This window comes from Canis aureus, chromosome 22 (assembly GCF_053574225.1).
Source record: "Canis aureus isolate CA01 chromosome 22, VMU_Caureus_v.1.0, whole genome shotgun sequence".
Classification (NCBI taxonomy): domain Eukaryota; kingdom Metazoa; phylum Chordata; class Mammalia; order Carnivora; family Canidae; genus Canis; species Canis aureus.
Window position 1 is genome coordinate 25,039,332 of NC_135632.1, and position 18,726 is coordinate 25,058,057.

Sequence of the window (18,726 nt, forward strand, 5' to 3'; positions counted from 1 at the left end):
TATGTTGGGAGATGTGATAGTTAAGGTGCTAAACTATACAAGAAACGGCACTGAATCAGTTCAATCTGAGCTAGTAATTTGTCTCATTCATACCCATAAACTTGTCAGAAATATTTCTAATATTTCTTCAATTCAAAGTCCAGTCTACTGCCAAGGATACTATTATTTAATGGCAGCTCTTAGAAACTAAAAAAAAAAAAAAAAAAAAAAAAAAAAGCATCACTGCAAGACACATCCTAATATCAAAATGTTAAAATGTGGGGGGAAAGTGTGTCTTCAATGCAAAAGAAAAAAATAAGAGCACAAAATGATTGCATAATTGAGAAGGGGAATGAGTCAAACTCCAGGGTTTAGCAGGTGCTGACACTCATTAGAGTGATTTTACCTATAAAGAGAATAAAACAGTGCAGGAGGGGATAAGCCAACAGAGCAGATGGTAGGCTCAAAACTGCAGCCCGCTGCATGGCTCTACTCTATAACTGAGGGGAGATATAGTCTTCTCTGCCTGGTCTTACTGGAAAGCTATCCTTCGCATTTAGGGGAAGCCTAACATGCTTCAGGGAAGCCCTGCATCAGCTGACAGGCATTTACGGAGTATTCACCAGGTGCCCCATGCTTGTGCCAGGACTGTGAGGGCCAGAGAACAGACTTGGAACTTTTTTCTTTTTTTAAGATTTTAATTTATTTGCCCTTTCATGAAAATGGTGCTGAAGGCGAAGAAGGAAGCCCCTGTCCCTCCCAAAGCCAGAGCCAAAGCCAAAGCAAAGGCTTTGAAAGCTGAGAAAGCGGTGCTGAAAGGCGTGCACAGTCACAAAAAAACAAGATCCACATGTCACCTACATTCCGATGACCCAAGACCCTGCGTCTCCAAAGGCAGCCCAAATATCCTTGAAAGAGCGCCCCCAGGAGAAACAAGCTTGATCACTATGCCATCATCAAGTTCCCCTTAACTACTGAGTCAGCCATGAAGAAAATAGAAGACAACAACACACTTGTGTTCATTGTGGATGTCAAGGCCAATAAGCACCAGATCAAACAGGCTGTGAAGAAGCTCTATGACATTGATGTGGCCAAGGTCAACACCTTGATCAGGCCTGATGCCGGAGAGAAGAAAGCATATGTTCGACTGGCTCCTGACTATGATGCTTTGGATATTGCCAACAAAATTGGGATCATCTAAACTGAGTCCAGCCGGCTATAAATCTAAATATAAATTTTTTCACCATAAAAAAAGATTTTAATTTATTTGACAGAGAGCACACAAGCAGGGGGAGCAGCAGAGGGAGAAGGAGAAGCAGGGAGCTGAGCATGGAACCCGAAGCAGGGCTGGAGCTGGCAGCAGGGCTCGATCCCAGGACCCTGAGATCATGACCTGAATGGAAGGCAGATGCTTAACTGACTGAGCCACCCAGGCGTCCCTCTGAACTTCTTTCTTTATCCATAAGACTTTTTCACTCACTAAGAAATAGAATACTAGCTCATTGTCAAGCACCGTGTAGGCCCGAAGAATACAGAGATACACATGGATGTTCCCAATTTTGCCTTCAATGTGCGACCAACAATGTGCATTGGTGGAGGGCACCAACACAGGAATGAGTAATTTTTCACTCTGGGAAGTGCTTCTGTCATCAAGCGTGCACAGGGAACTGGGAGACACAAAAAAGAAATTTGAAAGGAAAGCCTTGCAACAGGATAGGACTATTGGGCCGAGATTTAAATGATGTCAGGAGGCATCCAAGCTGTAAGAAGACAAAGGAGTGGTGCAAGAGGATGCCTGCCAGAGAAAAGGCACAAGCAAACACGGCCGTAAGAGTTGACAGGGATGTGCAGAAGTGTCCAGGACCTCAGCATGGGGGATCGTGGACACCAGAAGGTGAGCTGCAGGCAATGAGGGAGGAATGCGCAGAGCCGCCTGCCCCAGACTGGTGCCTCCTTAACCCGGCCTTCCTTACCTTTTACATCGTCCAGGGCCGCTACCTCCCTGTACTGGGTGGCTTCCTTGATGATCTGCGTCATGTTTGGGGCAAACGCTCCAAGGTCCCTGGCCGACCGCAGGTTGAAATGAAACTGCCCCGTGGCCATGGCCTTCAGCTCCTGCTCAGACGCGCTCTGCAGCCCCACGGAGATGATTCTCACCCCGTCCTCCCGCAGGGCCTTCGAGGGCTCCTCCACGTCATCCTCGGACTCGGCCGAAGCCAGGACCACCAGAATCGGGGGAAACTGCTTCTTGTCCCTCCTGCTGTCGGGCCTGGAGAAATAGGTCCTGTGGGCCTCCCGGAGGGCTTGGCCTATGCGCAGGGAGCCACCAACGAAGCCGAAGTTCTTCTTGAGGTGGTTCAGCATGGGGTTCCTGCTCTTGAACGTGCCCAGCTGGAACTCACTGTGGAGCTGGTCGCTGTACTGGGCCAGGGCCACGCGGTACTTGTGGGCCTCGATGGGGAGGCTGTTGATGATTTTGCTGATGAACGTTTTCACAAAGGGGAAGGACTTAGTTCCCAGGTGATTGGAGCTGTCCACCAGAAACACGACATCTGCATACTCAGGGCCTGGCCCTATCAAAATAAGATGATCACAAACCTAAATAAAGTGATTGATTGTTCAGCCTTTACATTTGAGACCACAATACTCATTTGATACTATGCCCTAGGTCAAGAGTAACTCAGAATGCCAAGCAAAGTGTCTTCTGGAAGTCAAACAGAAGAAGTTATACTGTGTTTTGTGAAGATATCAAACAAGAGGACTTTTGTAAAGTTAAGCAATAATTTTCTTTTTCTTTCTCAACTCTATACCAGAGATGTTTTTTCTTTCTTTCTTCCTTCCTTCCTTCCTTCCTTCCTTCCTTCCTTCCTTCCTTCCTTCCTTCCTTCCTTCCTTCCTTCCTTTCAACCGAAAACTCTGACATTATACTAAATAATAAACAAGAAAGCCCCCAAAGTGGTGTTTGGACTAAGAGTAACTTTGAGAAACCATATCAAGCAAGCAGGTGTCTTGGGTTGGAGAGTTTAGAAGCAGATCCTGGGACAGGGACTGGAGGCGAGGCTTTGCCAAGGGGAAGCAGTGTAAGGGAAGTAGGAGAGAGGCAAAGCAACATGTTTTCCTGATCTGAGAGGACTGTGGAGCATGCCTCTCTCTAAGGCAAGAGGGCCAACTTGTTATACTCATCACTCACTCAGTTGTTGGCTGCAGACCATCTCCAGAAATTGCAGGAAAGAAATACAGGGCTATGGGCACAATGTCCTGCATAAGCTGACTCTAGAAAAGCCAAGAGCAATTCTCCTGAGAAAGTGGACCATGTCTGTGTGCTGTTACAGGCAATATTTATAGCAGCTGGGTGAGGGGTGGGGGACCACGAGCCGGGTTCTGGCCTAATAAAAGAGTCGGGCCCAGGGGAGGCACCACCAGCAGCCACTTTAGCAGTCAGCCACCTCCACACTAGAAATCAGTGATGTGCTTAACAATTGCTCTCTCTTTCAAAATAACTCAGAAATTTGTCAGGAAATCCTAGGATGCAGACTGACCTACAAAACAAAGGCATTGGCTCTATTCACAGAGACATGGAACACTGGGACCTGAGCAAATCAATGAATAATTAAAGCTTTTTTAGCCAGGTGTAGCATAATTCATGCCTTTTGCCCATGGCTTTCTCTTTCTGTCATCTTTGAAAGATTAAGTTTGCTTGATCCAACTACAAGTCAATGCTGTCTGCTTTGATTGTTTTTGATTGTTAAAGAAATAAATCCTTTGTTTCTATGCATTAAAATGAATGTTAGTTAAGACATAAAAATGTTTATTTTCCTAAATGATGATAAAATATACTGGTACCTGGACTCTGATCTGCCAATGTTTCAGTCCAAAGGATTAAGACAAATATAATTAGTAGGATCTTCATTTTGTTAGTGACGTTTTCTTGCCTTTATTCTGAAAAAAAAAAAAGAGTGTTATTTACAATATGAAAAATCTCACTGTATAACAAATAATTACTAGGGAATCTGGGTTACAAGACAATTCATTGGAAACAAGTACTTGTCAAGTAATGCCAGGTGTGTTTAAAATGCTCATTAAGCATTTGGAGTATTTACTGGAAACCGAGAATGCTAACGTTGCCATGGCTTAGATATTTTTCTCAGCGCTTTATGAGTATCATCTAATTTAATCTTCACAACTGTCTTATGGGAAAGGACAAATACTATGTGGTATGTGACAGATGAGGAAAACAGGTACAGGTGGCTTGGTAAGGGATAGATCCAGGATCTCAACCTAGACAGGTGACTGCACAGCCCAAGCTCTTTTTTTTTTTTTTTTTTGTATATTTTTTTATTGGAGTTCGATTTGCCAACATATAGAATGACACCCAGTGCTCATCCCGTCAAGTGCCCCACCCCTCAGTGCCCGTCACCCAGTCACCCCATCCCCCCCGCCCACCTCCCTTTCCATTACCCCTTGTTCATTTCTCAGAATTAGGAGTTTCTCATGGTTTGTCACCCTCACTGATATTTCCCACTCATTTTCTCTTCTTTCCCCTATAATCCCTTTCACTATTTTTCATATTCCCCGAATGAATGAAACCATATAATGTCTGTCCTTCTCTGATTGACTTACTTCACTCAGCATAATACCCTCCAGTTCCGTCCACATCAAAGCAAATGGTGGGTATTTGTCGTTTCTAATGGCTGAGTAATATTCCATTGTATACGTAAACCACATCTTTATCCACTCATCTTTCGATGGACACCGAGGATCCTTCCACAGTTTGGCTATTGTGGCCATTGCTGCTATAAACATTGAGGTGCAGGTGTCTCGGCGTTTCACTGCATCTGTATCTTTGGGGTAAATCCCCAGCAGTGCAATTGCTGGGTCGTAGGGCAGGTCTTTTTTTAACTCTTTGAGGAACCTCCACACAGTTTTCCAGAGTGGCTGCACCAGTTCACATTCCCACCAACAGTGCAAGAAGGTTCCCCTTTCTCCACATCCTCTCCAAAATTTGTGGTTTCCTGTCTTGTTAATGTTCACCATTCTCACTGGTGTAAGGTGGTATCTCATTGTGGTTTTGATTTGTATTTCCCTGATGGCAAGTGATGCAGAGCATTTTCTCATGTGCTTGTTGGCCATGTGTATGTCTTCTTTGGTGAAATTTCTGTTCGTGTCTTTTGTCTTTCTGTTTTGTCTTTTTCCCATTTCATGATTGGATTGTTTCTTTGCTGTTGAGTTTAATAAGTTCTTTATAGATCTTGGGTACTAGCCATTTATCTGATATGTCATTTGCAAATATCTTCTCCCATTCTGTAGGTTGTCTTTTAGTTTTGTTGACTGTATCCTTTGCTGTGCAGAAGCTTTTTATCTTCATTAAGTCCCAATAGTTCATTTTTGCTTTTGTTTCCCTTGCCTTCATAGATGTATCTTGCAAGAAGTTGCTGTGAGAGCCCAAGCTCTTAACCACTATACGTATGCCTCATACGAGGTCTGTGTCCTTACAAATCACGTATAATTTATATTTAAAAATATTTATCTATTTTATTTTTTAAAAGATTTTATTTATTTATTCATGAGAGACACAGAGAGAGAGACACAGGCAGAGGGAGAAGCAGGCTCCATGCAGGGAGCCTGACTCAGGACTCGATCCCGGGTCTCCAGGATCAGGCCCTGGACTGAAGGCAGCGCTAAACCGCTGAGCCACCCAGGCTGCCCCAAGATATATCTATTTATTTTAGAGAGAAAGTGTGTGTGTTGGGGAAGAGGCAGAGAGAGAATCTTCAAGCTGACTTCTCGATGAGCATGAAGCCCGATGCTAAGCTCGATCCCATGACCCAAGAGAGCATGACCTGAACTGAGCCACCCAGGCACCCCCTTTACCTTTTACTTTTATGTCAACAATGGCTATGCTCATTGACATTTATGTCAACAATGAACATGACAATGCATGTTCACACCTTGGCTCAAAAAAGCCAACAGCTACCCATTTCTCTTTCTTCATGAAACCCTTACGAAAACTGTTCTTGAACTTACAGAGATACTCAGTTTTACAAATTACTTTAGCTCAGCATTTCTCTCCATGCAGCTCACAATCAATCAGAAATCTTCAGGGGATATTATAGTCTTTTAGATTCGTAGTCACTTTTTATAAACAGGAAAAGAGATTAAGAGATTAATGCCCAATATGCAAAAATAGAGCTGCCTTAAGTGAGATACCAAAGATGTAAAGGCTGGGTTTTTTTCTAGAGTTGACTTTTCCAGCAGTTCTTTTGAACTTCTTGATTATGAAGATTGAGAGAGTCATTGGAAGCTAGATTTGGAAGAGACTCAATAAATCATTTAGACTAAACCCTTATTTTGCTACGGATGGCCACTAACAATGCCCCTCCCTAGTTAGTGGCTGACTAGTGCCAATAATGACTTTTAAATCTATATTCATCATGTTCTAACATGCCACATATTTCACTTATTCATTAATTTTTTTATTGAGATATAATTTGCATATTCTAAGGTTTATTCTTTTGAAGTGTTCAATATGTTTTAGTATCACAGAATTTGTATCCTTTGTCACTAATTATAGAACATTTTCATGACCCCAAAAGAAACCCCATACCAATTAGTGGTTACTCCCCAATTTTTCCCTCCCACTGACTCTGGAAAACACTGATCTACTGTCTTCTCTATCGATTTGCCTGTTCTGGACATTAATACAAATGAAAACACATAAAGTATGGACTTTTGTGTTTGAAAATGTTCATTTAACATAATGTTTTCAAGATTTATCTATGTTGTGACATGTACCAGTGCTTCATTCTTTTTTATGGCTAATATTCTATTGCATGGATGATATACAACTTTTAAAAAGTCTGTTCTGTTGTTGGGACACTTGTTTCTACTATTATGAATATTGCTGCTACGAACATTTGTGTACACATTTTTGCGTAGATACATGTTTTCATTTCTTGAGGAAATACTTTGAGTAGATTCCTAGGAGTGGAATTTTTGGTCTTATGGTAGCTTTATGTTTAACATTTTGAGAAACTGCCAAATTGTTTTCCTAAATGGTTGCATCATTTTGCATTCCCACCAGCAGTGAGTAAAGTTCCCTCTTTCTCTACAACACTTTTCACCAACACTTGTTATTTTCTGTGTTTTTTTTTTTTCATTCTAGTGGGTATAGATGGGTATCTTACTGTGGTTTTGATTGGCATTTCCCTAATGATGAACGACATTGAGTATTTTTCATTTATTTATTGGTCATTTCTAAATTTTGTTTAGAGAAATACCCATTCAAATACTTTGCCAATTTTTAACTGGGTTACTCATCTTTTATTAGTGTGTAATAAGAGTTCATTATATATACTGGATACTAGATAGTTATTAGATATATGATTTGCAAATATGTGCCTCCCACTCTGTGGGTTTTATTTTCACTTTCTTAAGGGTGTCCTTAAGTCACAAATAATTTTTAAATTTGATTAATTCCAATTTATCTATTTTTTTCCTTTGTTTCTAGTGTTTTTGATGTTATAGCTAAATAACCATTACTGGGTATCTGGGTAGCTCAGTCGGTTAAATGTCTGCCTTCAGCTCAGGTCATGATCCCAGGGTCTTGGAATCGAGTCCTGCATTGGGCTACCTGCTCAGTGGGGAGTCTGCTTCTCCCCTCGCCCCGCCCCCCCACCCATGCTTGTGCTCTCTGAAACAAAATCTTTAAAAAAAATAAATCACCATTACCTACTTCACAGTCATGAAGATTTACTCTGATGTTTTCTTCTAAGAGTTTTATAGTTTAAGCTTTTACATTTAGGTCTTCAAATCATTTTGAATTAATTTTGTATGTGGTATGAAGTAGGGATATGATTCCATGCTTCTTTATGTAGATATTCAATTGTCCTAGCACCATTTGTTGAAAGGACTTTGTTTTTACCATTGAGTTGTCTTGGTACGCAAATCAAGAACAAATTTACCATAAGTAAATGGGTTTATTTTTGGAATTTCAATTCTATTTCATTTATATCTGTATGTCTATTCTTATGCCAATACCACACAGTCTTGACTATTCTACATTTGTAGGAAGTTTCGGAGTCAGGAAATGTGAGTCCTGTGACTTTGTTTTTTTTCAAAGTTGTTTTGGCTGTTCTGAGCCCCACGTATTTCTAAATGATTTTTAGGATACCCTTGTGAATTCATGCAAAAAAAGACAGCTGGGATTTTTATAGAGATTGGATTGAACATGTAGATAAATTTGTGCACTGTGGCCATTTTTAAAAAGATTTATTCTTTTTTAAATAAGATTTTATTTATTTATTCATGAGAGACACACACAGAGAGAGAGAGAGAGGCACAGACACAGGCAGAGGGAGAAGCAGGCTCCATTCCATGCAGGGAGCCTGACATGAGACTCAATCCCCGGTCTCCAGGACCACACCCTGAGCTGAAGGCGGCGCTAAACCGCTGAGTGACCTGGGCTGCCCTATTTATTCATTTTAGAGAGAGAAAGAAAGAGAGCATGAGAGAGCATGAGTAGGAGGTGAGGGAGAGGAAGAATCTCCACCAGACTCCCTGCTGAGCATGGAGCCTGATGTGAGGATGGATCATAACCTGAGCTGAAATTAAGAGTTGAATGCTTAGCCAACTGAGCCACGCAGGCACCCCCGGGATTGCTATTTTAATGATGTTAAACTTTCCAATCAATTAATACAGGCTATCTATGGAGGAGAGAATTTAACTCTCTACTCTATATTTCAGTAATGTTTTTCAAGAACAGGAAATTAACTCAGGGATGAAAGGAAGTCCTCTCTAAAAAACCATGCTGATTCAGGAATCAATAAATATTCAGAGCTGTGTATATATCCTTCCTCAGGTTGGATGTATATTTGGAAAGTGAGACTGGGCTGAACCCAGCCAGGGCTTGACTCAGTTGCCTTATTTTCCTGTAGGTGCTAGAGCCTCGAAGAAGATATCCTGAGAGGCCATCATGTGCAGCTTCACTCCAGCCTACATCTCTTGGCTTGGCTCCACTCTGGTTTCCTTTTTAGCTCAGGTCCCCACTCTGCATGTCTTGGCACTAAAATGGTGGAGCAGCAGCAAGTGAGTTAGGGACGCATGTCTTGTTCATTTATTTTTATTAGCTTTCTCTCCCTAGAGCTTGGAATCTAAGAAAATAAGGACTTCTGTCTGTCTTGCTCATCATTATAAAAGAATAGGGATTTCTGTCTTGTTGTCATTATATCTCTAGTTCCTGGCACACAGTAGGCACTTAATAAACACTATAAATATTGCAACTTTGCATATACACTATTTCATAAATATATGCATATATCTATAGCTTAATTTTGTAGAGGTGGAATCACTATGTCAAAGGTATGTTTATTTTAAGATTTTATAAGTATTGCCAAACTGCTATCTATTGGGTTATACCATGTAATATTCTAATACCCGCCTTCCCCCAATAGCATGTTCCATAATTTTCAATTGTCTTTTTTTCCAATTTACTGAGATATAATTGACAAATTTCATTGTCTAAGGAATACAGGTGATTATTTGATATATGCATATATTGCAAAATGATTATCACAATGAGTTAGTTAACAAATACATCACCTGGGGGGTGGGGTGAGGGGTGGGTGTGTGCTGAGAACTTTTAAGATTTATATTCTTGGCAGCTCTAAAGTATACAACACAGTATTGTTAACTATAGTAACCATACTATACTGTAGTTAATGTAACTACTGATGTAATCATACCCCAGATTTATTCATCTTATAACTGGAAGTACATATCCTTCAACTGCCTTCACACATTCTTCCCCCCACCACCCTGAAGACTACTATTCTTCTCTGCCTCTATGAATGTGGTTATTTTAGATTCTACATATAAGTGAGACTGTTCAACATATGCACTCTCTAACTTACGTAATTTATTGTAATACCCTCCAGATTCACCCATGTTGCAAATAACAAGATTATCTTCTTTTATGTGTAAATAATATTCTTGTGTGTGTATGTATCACATTTCTTTATCCATTTATCTGTCAATGACATGTTGTTTCCATGTCTTTGATACTGTAAACAATGCTGCAAGGAACATGAAGATGCAGACAGCTCTTCACAATAGTGATTTCATTTCCTTTGGATACATATCTGGAGTGGAATTGCTGGAACATATGGTAGTTCTATTTTTAATTTTTTGAGAAACCTCTATACTGTTTTCCATAGTGGCTGCACCAATTTACATTCCCACCAACAGTGTACAGCAGTTTTTTTCTCCACATTCTCACCAACATTTGTTATCTTTTGTCTTTTGTGTAATAGCTATTCTAACAAATGTGAGGTGTGGTTTTTGATTTGCATTTCACTGATAATGTTGAGCATCTCTTCATGCACCTGTTGGCCATTTGTACATCTTTTTTGGGAGAATGTCTATTCAAGTCCTTTGTCCATTTTTTAACTAGATTATTTGCAGGGTGTTTGGCGGGGGGAGCTATCAGGTTGTATGAGTACCTTGTATATTTTAGATATTAATTCCTTATCAGATAGGTTTGCAAATATTTTCTCCCATTCCATAGGTTGCCTTTTCATTTTGTTGATTTCTTTTGCTGTACAGAAAAGCTTTTTAGTTTGATGGAGCCCTGATTATTTATTTTTGCTTTCATTGCCTGAGCTTTTGGTGTAATAGACAAAAAATCATTGACAAGACCAGTGCCAAGGAGGCTCTTTCCCTTTTGCTCTCTTCTAGAAGTTTTATGATTTGCAGTCTTATATTTTTAAGTCTTTAATCCATTTGGAATTAATTTTTCTCAGTGGTGAAAGACAGGGATCCAGTTTCATTCCTTTGTAAATGGCTGTTCTGTTTTCCAGATACCATTTATTAGGAAGACTTCCCTTTTTACCATTGAATATTCTTGGTTCCTTTGTTGTAAATTAATTGACCATATATGAATGAGTTTATTTCCAGGGATTCTATTCTGTTCCATTAGTCTATGTATCTGTTTTTATGTCAGTACCAGACTGTTTTGATTACTACAGCTTTCTAGAGTACTTTGAAATCAAGGAATATAATGCTTTCAGCTTAGTTCTTTCTCAGGATTGCTTTGATTATTTGGATCTTTGATTATTCCCATATGAATTTTAGGGTTTTTAAAAAATATTTCTGTGAAAAATGCCATTTGACTCTTGATAGAGTTTGCATTGTATCTGTAGGTGTTTTGGGTAGTATGGATATTGTAATAATATTGAACTTCCAATCCATAAACACAAGTATCTTTCCACTTATTTGTGTCTTCTTCAATTTCTTTCATTAATGTCTTCTAGTTTTCAGCATACAGATCCCTCACTTTCTTGGTTAAATTTATTCCAAGTATTTTATAGTTTTTGATACTATTCAAATGGGATTTTTTCTTTTATTTTCCTGATAGTTTATTGTTAGTATATATAAATGCAACTGATTTTTGCATGTTTATTTTGTATCATGCACTTTGCTGAATTTTTTCATTAATCCTAAGTTTTTTGGTAGTCTTCAGGATTTTCTATATATAAGATCATATCTTATGCAAAGACAATTTTACTTCTTTTCTAATTTAGATGACTATATTTCTTTTCTTGTTTGATGGCTCTGGCAATAGGACTTATAGTACTATATCTCCTGGTTCACCAAGTGGCCTCTATATACAGAGTGCAAGGAGAAACCAAGAAAAGAGGCAGGCCACTCCAGACTGGTAGGTGGCAGGTTTAGTAAGCAAGGGAAATTACTCATGAGGTTCTTCCTGTGTGGTTGCAAGATATGTAGATCCCCACACCTGCCCACCAGAATCTTAAAAGTTTATGTAGAGGCCTTAATGGGGTTCAGTCACATATGTTGTCTAGATGGTCTCAACAACACCTTATTCTCTTGAGGTGATGTCTTTGGACAATTACTAATATGGGAATGGTAGGTACAGCATACATACCAAGGACCAGCTAGAGGTGAGGGGCTTCTGAATGCCTAAGTCCAACTTGAGGGTCAATTGGCAGTCATGTTCTCTTGATTACCTACTCCAACAATGTTGAATAGGATGGTAATAGTGGGTCCCCCTGTCTTGTTCTTGATCTTAGAAGAAAAACCTCCAACCTTTCACCATCGAGTATGATATGTCATACTTGTCATATATTGCCTTTGTTACGGTTGAGGCATGTTTGTTCTACCCAATTTGTGGAGAGGTTTGTCTTATTAGTAAAGATGTTAAATTTTGTCAAATATCTATTTGACCTATTGAAATAATCATAAGACTTTTATCTTTCATTCTACTAATGTGAGACATTAGTAGATTTGTTGTATTTGTATTTGTTAAATCATCCTTGCATCCCAGGGATGAATCCCACTTGATCATGGCATATGATCCTTTCAATGTACCATTGAATTCAGTTTGCTAGTATTTTGTTAAGAATCTTGCTCTTGTGAAGAGCACCAGGTATAGTATATGTAAGTGTTGAATCACTAAATTGTATACCTGAAACTGATATTATGCTGTATGTTAAATAACTGGAATTTAAATAAAAACTTTAAAAAGAAAGAGTTTTGCATATCTATTCATCAGATACAGTGGCTTATAGTTTTCTCATAGTGTCCTTATCTGGCCTTGGTCTCAGGTTAATGTTAGCCTTCTAAAATGAGTTAGGGGGTGGTCCCTCCTCTTCAATTTTTCAGAAAAGTCTGAGAATTCTTCTCTAAGTGTTTGATACAATTCACCAGTGAAGCCATCTGGTCCTACACTTTTCAGTGTTGGGAGGTTTTTGATTATTAATTCAGTATCCTTACCCATTGGTCCATTCTCTGTATTTTCTATTTCTCCTTGATTTAGTCTTGGTAGGTTTTTTGTTTCTAGGGATTTATCCATCTCTCCTGGGTTATCCAATTGTTGGCATAGTTATTCATAGTAGTCTCTTGTTATCCTCTGTATTTCTGTGGTTTTAGTTGTAATGTCTCTTCTTTCATTTATAATTTCACTCATAATTTCATTATTTGAGTCTTATCTCTTGGTGACTCTAGCTCAAGTTTTGCAAATTTTGTTTCTCTCTTCAAAGAATCAACTCCTATTTTTGTTAGTCTTTTCTACTGTTTTCCTATTCTCTGTTCCATTTATTTCTGCTCTAATCTTTATTTTCCTCTTTGTGCTAACTTTGGGCTAAGTTTTCCTTCATTTTCTAGTTCCTGGGATGTAAAGTTAGGTTATTTAATTGAGATCTTTCTTTTTTTCTTAATGTACGCATTGATATTACTAAACTTTCATCTTATAAATGCTTTTGCTACAACCCAGAAGTTTGACTATGTTGTGTTTCCATTTTTGTAGAGCCACTAGCTGGGCTCTGTAATCACCTCTGGTCCAGCAAGCTCACAGGCTGTGTTCCCTGGCAGGACAGTGTCCATGGACTCTGCGACTGGGCAGTGCTGTGGGACAGGCTCTAAAATTGCTCTTGGTCTGGTGGAATCTTAGGCTGTGCTCTGTGACTAGATGGTGCCATTAGCTGTTTTAGGTGGGGCCACAGTCTGGGCTTTGTTAAAATCCAGGACAGATAAAGCCTAGCCTTGAAGGTTCCCTGAGCAAACAGAACAAGTTTAGTCATGCAGAAAAGCTTAATTTGGCTTATGTTAGGAGGCTAACTTGACCTGGATGACTTCTTGCTTATGTTTCTAGAAATTACAAGTGAATTTGAGCGGTTTCTTAAAATTGATAAGAGACAACAACTGAAAATTGTAATATTGTAACCAATCTTTGTGAGGAATAAACAGTTACTGCTTTCTCACTATATAAGCTTCTTAGAGCGGTATACCCCTGAGACGCATTCCATGTTCTGGTTTGAGTCCTCCTGTTTTGCAAACTGTCTTTTTGCAAATTGTCTCTTTGTGATGTAAAATTTTGCGAATTACCATTGATTCATTGGTTTTGTGTTGACTGTTTTGAACTTTTGATACTTTATGGAGTTAGAGGTGGGACCCATGAAAGACTTTGAACAACTCCAATGCCAATGAGCAACCAAGAGCTGGTAGCCAGAGAGCCCACAGAGCTCACAGCCTTTTCCTGTCCCTGGAGCTTGAGGGGGAGTCTCTCTTGGGTCTGAGCTCCACTCTCTACATTCTGAGTTCTCCAACTGTATTGTGCACACTTGTTTCTGTTTCTGTTTCGCTTTCTTGTTTCCGTGTTTGTTTGTTGATGGGTAAGTCACCCATCCTGTTCAAAATCAGGAAAAACACGTGATTCTAGATGTTTTAGAACAATTGTTAGGACATTTTAGGATATATCCAAAGGCAAGATTGATTCTATCTGGTTCTTGGACAAGGATCTTGAGCCTTTCTGGAAAAATGGTTGAACTTTTTTTTAAGATATTTATTTACTTATTCATGAGAGACACAGAGGGAGAGGCAGAGACAAAGGCAGAGGGAGAAGCAGATTCCATGCAGGGAGCCTGATGCAGGACTCGATCCCAGGACCCCAGAATCACAACCTGAGCCGAAGGCAGATGCTCAACAGCTGAGCCATCCAGGTGCCCCTGGGTGAACTTTTTAATAATGTAGAATCACAACGGCCATCCTGGGGAATCTCTGTTTTAGATAGGTTCCTCTTAAGTGGAACTCTTAAAAGAGAAGTCCCAAACCTCTTTGAGACAGACAAGGGAAGTCATCCTTTGGTTGGTATGCAGAGGCTTCTAGAAGACAAAATGACTTCAAAATTAGTTCTAAAAGGACCCCCGAAGCATAAAAATCTATAGTAAAAAACTGGCCATCTGAGCAGGTGACCTTACTTAACTTGGTCCATCTGTCAGAAACACAATTTGAATTCAGCTATTTTTTTCAGGTTTGTACCTGAGAAATGACTAAAAATTTTAAAACAATAGTTATAAGATCTCTGTGTCTATCTGTATGTTACATATGTCTTTGTGTGTGTAATGTGGATATGGGATATTTTTCTACCTCCAGATGGTATTGCCAAGATTAGTTTATAAAGATCTATTTAATTGGCTCAAAAAAATTAAACATTTATATAAATTGAGTATACTCTCAGAAACACAGAAACTGACCCAAATATTTTTCAAGTTCACTTGATCTGCGATAATCCTCAATAAATAAAAGCTAATTTAAATTTGTTGGCTTAATAAAGCAGGCATTTCTTCAAAATTTGTCAACAAGCAAAAGAACTTAAGATGATGTAAATTATTTAGAGATCTAATCCAAGCATAATTGTTAAAAACAAGTAATTTAAGTAAATATAAATAAGATCGAAGTTCATGCTAAGTTAAACTGAATAATGGATAGTCATTGAATATCTAAATCATTTCCAAATCAAACAAACTAAATGTTAAACATAAGTTTATCTGCTTTCAGCTTTTTAATTTTCATACAGAGACAAAAACACACATTTGGGTCTATTTATAAACATGCTTTATGCCACACTGAAAAAATTTAATGTAAGAAAGAATATACTTCTAACAATTTTGAAATGTTCTTATAAATTGGCTAATCTATAGAATGCTTATCTATGATAGTTCACATTGTGTGCTAATTTTTTTATAGATTTTATTTATTTATTTGACAGAGCAGAAAGCACAAGCAGGAGGAGCAGCAGGCAGAGGGAGAGGGAGAAGCAGGCTTCCTGCTGAGCAGAGAGCTGGAGGGACTGAGGCAGGCAGGATCCCAGGACCAGGGCATCAGGATCATGACCTGAGCAGAAACCAAGAGTTGAACTCTTAACGAACTGGGCCACGCAGGCACCCTTGCTCTCTAGTTTTCACGAGAAAGCAACTTGAATTGTCAAATAATTGAAGAGGTTGGAAGAAGAGCTGAGAATATAAAATGAACCAAAGTGAAACTCAGAACACTTAGAATAATAATCACAAATTAACCATGCAAACTGTGTGCATTGGTGCTAAGGAAATACAGGCAAAGCAGCAAGCATCCTTTTGGAAGATGAGAAGCAGTGGAACACCCATGAGAGCTCTCTCCTACGATGGAAGGATTTACTGTAACTTCTTTTTCCAACTGTGGTCACAGACCATTGGTGAATTTTGATTAGTATTTATTTAAACTGAAAAATATATATAATCTATATCTATCCATACAGATAAATGGATAATATATATCTTCACTTTATCTATAATTCATAGATTGAATTATTATAGTTTATTTGTATCATATGTATCTTATAATATATCTTATAATATATAAGATATATCTTATATATAAGATATAAATAAAAGAGAATAAATTCATAGAAGGCAAAACCGAGTACATACACGGCAAATACTGAACATAAGAAATATGTGTCAGTTCATTAAACTTTTCTTTCAGTTACTCATATGGTTTTATACATGTAAGTATGTGCTGCCCCACAGCATATGCCATATTTCCTGCCATGGAATGACTCAACATGTTTGAAAGCCACTGCTCTTGTAAAACAATAAACTGAGTAATAAAAGGGTCTGTGCAACCACCTGAAGAGGCCAATACAACAACAATCACCATTTCTGTCCAATACATGCACAGTGGTGACTCCCCAAGCCCAGGCTATGATCACTCTTTGGTAGTTTTGTTACCTTCTCTTTGCAGATTTGTAGCCAGTTAGCAATCTTTGTTTACAAGAACTTTCCCATTTCTTACAACCATTACCAGGCTGGGAATCCTGTTTGTGGCTTCCTGGATATTTACAGTGTTGCCATCAGTTTAGAAGTTGTTGACTCATTTTTCAAGTCTTTTTTCTGACTACTCAACATGGAGCAATCTTCTTTAGCCATAATGTGGGGATCTTGTTGCCCTTACCTGTTCTATTATTCCCAGTAGAACAACTCTAATTGAGCTGTGTTAGAATGAGCCTACAGACACAAGTGAATCTCATCTTGTAATTTCCAAAAGGGATATGGTTTATTTTAACTATATGACACAGGAGTTTATATTCATTTAACAATTATGTAGGCAATTATGTTGTCCTGTAAGAGTAAGTCTGTAATTACTCGATAGCAATTGTCTTGCATTCTTGCCTACGTAAGATTTGTACGTTTTGAAATTGAGAAAATAATGCATGAACTAATAAAGTTGAAATCATCAGCAAAAGAAAAGCGGTTTTGAGAAGTTTTTTGTGTTTTTTCTTATGTGTGTTTCTTTTCGTTTTGCAAAGCTACTAGAAATAATAAGGATTTAAGAAATGACTGTACATGAAACGTAGAGAATATGTTTTCAATAAGAGAAGGTATGATGAATAGAGATGCATTTTTGGTAAAGGGAATAAAAGAAGATAATTTTATCCTTAAGTAAAATGATTGTTGCAGAATAGGAAGGAAAAAGAACAAAATATATATATTGAAAGCTATAGTAGGTTTGTGGAAAATCAATCTTGAAAAAGTAATTTTTAAATTTTTTTCTTTTTTATTTAAATTCAGTTAAAATATAATATATAATTGGTTTCAAAGGTAGAGGTCTTTCATCAGTCTTATATAACACCCAGTGCTCATTACATCATGTGCCCTCCTCAATATTATCACCCAATTACCCCATCCCTCCACCTCCCCTCCCCTCCAGCAACCCACGGTTTGTTTCCTATGATTAAGAGCCTCTTACGGTTTGTCTCCCTCTCTGATTTCATCTTGTTTTATTTTTTCTCTCCCTTCCCCTATGATCTTGTTTTTTTCTTAAATTCTATACATGAGTAAGATCATATGATAATTGTCTTTCTCTGATTGAGTTATTTTGCTTAGCATAATACCCTCTAGTTCCATCCATGTCATTGCAAATAGCAAGATTTTGTTTTTTTATGGCTAAGTAGTATTCCACTGTATATATAATACCACATCTTAGTAATCCATTTATCTGTCGATGGACATCTGAACTCTTTCCATAGTTTGGCTATTGTGGAAATTCCTGCTATAAACATTAGGGTGCAGGTGCCCCTTCAGATCACTACATTTGTATCTCTGGGGTGATACCTAGTAGTAGTAGTAGTACAATTGCTGGATCATAGAGCAGCTCTAGTTTCAATTTTTTGAGGAAACTTACACTGTTTTCCAGAGTGGCTGCACCAGCTCGCATTCCCATCAACAGTGTAAGAGGATTCCTGAGAAAGGAATTTTTTTTTAAAGGTTTTGTTTATTTGAGAGGGAGAAAGAGAGAAGGAGAGCATGAGTTGGGGGAGGGAGAGAGGGAGAAGCAGACTCTCCATTGAGCAGGGAGCCAGACTCAGACAGAGTTCGAGCCCAGGACCCTGAGATCATGACCTGAGCCAAAAGTAGTGTTTAACCACCTGAGACACCTACATACTTCAAGAAAGGAATTTTATGTGTGACCAAGCTAAGATTAAAATGGATTTAGTTAAGTAAAAAAGAAAATAGGAAAAATTGTAATATCAAAAGTATACTGGTGCAAAATCAGAATTCGGTTTTTCTTTCTGTTAAAAGGACACAGTTTTCTTAGATTCTGGTTTGTAAACAAATGTGTTTTTTTTGTTTGTTTTTAAAGATTTTATTTATTTATTCATGATAGTCACAGAGAGAGAGAGAGAGGCAGAGACACAGGCAGAGGGAGAAGCAGGCTCCATGCAGGGAGCCCGACGTGGGATTCGATCCCGAGTCTCCATGATCGCGCCCTGGGCCAAAGGCAGGCGCCAAACCGCTGCGCCACCCAGGGATCCCAACAAATGTTTTTCTTTACCATAAATGTATTCTGAATAAAAAACAAAGATTCTATGTTTTGTCTTTATCAAATCTTTGAACTTCCTAAGCAAACTGAATCTTC

At 38.6% G+C, this 18,726-nt stretch overlaps 1 protein-coding gene and 1 long non-coding RNA gene across 7 annotated transcripts in view; one reads left to right on the top strand and one right to left on the bottom strand.

Moving 5' to 3' along the window:
* The window catches only part of LOC144293915 (uncharacterized), a 49,829-nt gene extending 32,789 nt beyond the window's left edge, over positions 1 to 17,040 (top strand). For 4 of the 6 annotated variants that reach the window (XR_013361271.1, XR_013361274.1, XR_013361276.1 and 1 more), the window contains one exon: positions 15,542 to 17,040. This is a non-coding gene — a long non-coding RNA (uncharacterized LOC144293915). The remainder of the gene's footprint in view (positions 1 to 15,541) is intronic. The other 2 variants (XR_013361272.1, XR_013361275.1) reach the window with 1 other exon arrangement.
* COL6A5 (collagen type VI alpha 5 chain) overlaps positions 1 to 18,726 on the bottom strand; it is a 129,855-nt gene that overhangs the window by 86,343 nt on the left and 24,786 nt on the right. Inside the window, exons 2-3 of the mRNA XM_077865238.1 lie at positions 3,823 to 3,918; positions 1,953 to 2,552 (exon numbers count right to left, since the gene is read on the bottom strand). Of these exons, the coding sequence (XP_077721364.1) occupies positions 1,953 to 2,552; positions 3,823 to 3,889 (667 nt within the window). The 5' untranslated portion in view covers positions 3,890 to 3,918. The remainder of the gene's footprint in view (positions 1 to 1,952; positions 2,553 to 3,822; positions 3,919 to 18,726) is intronic.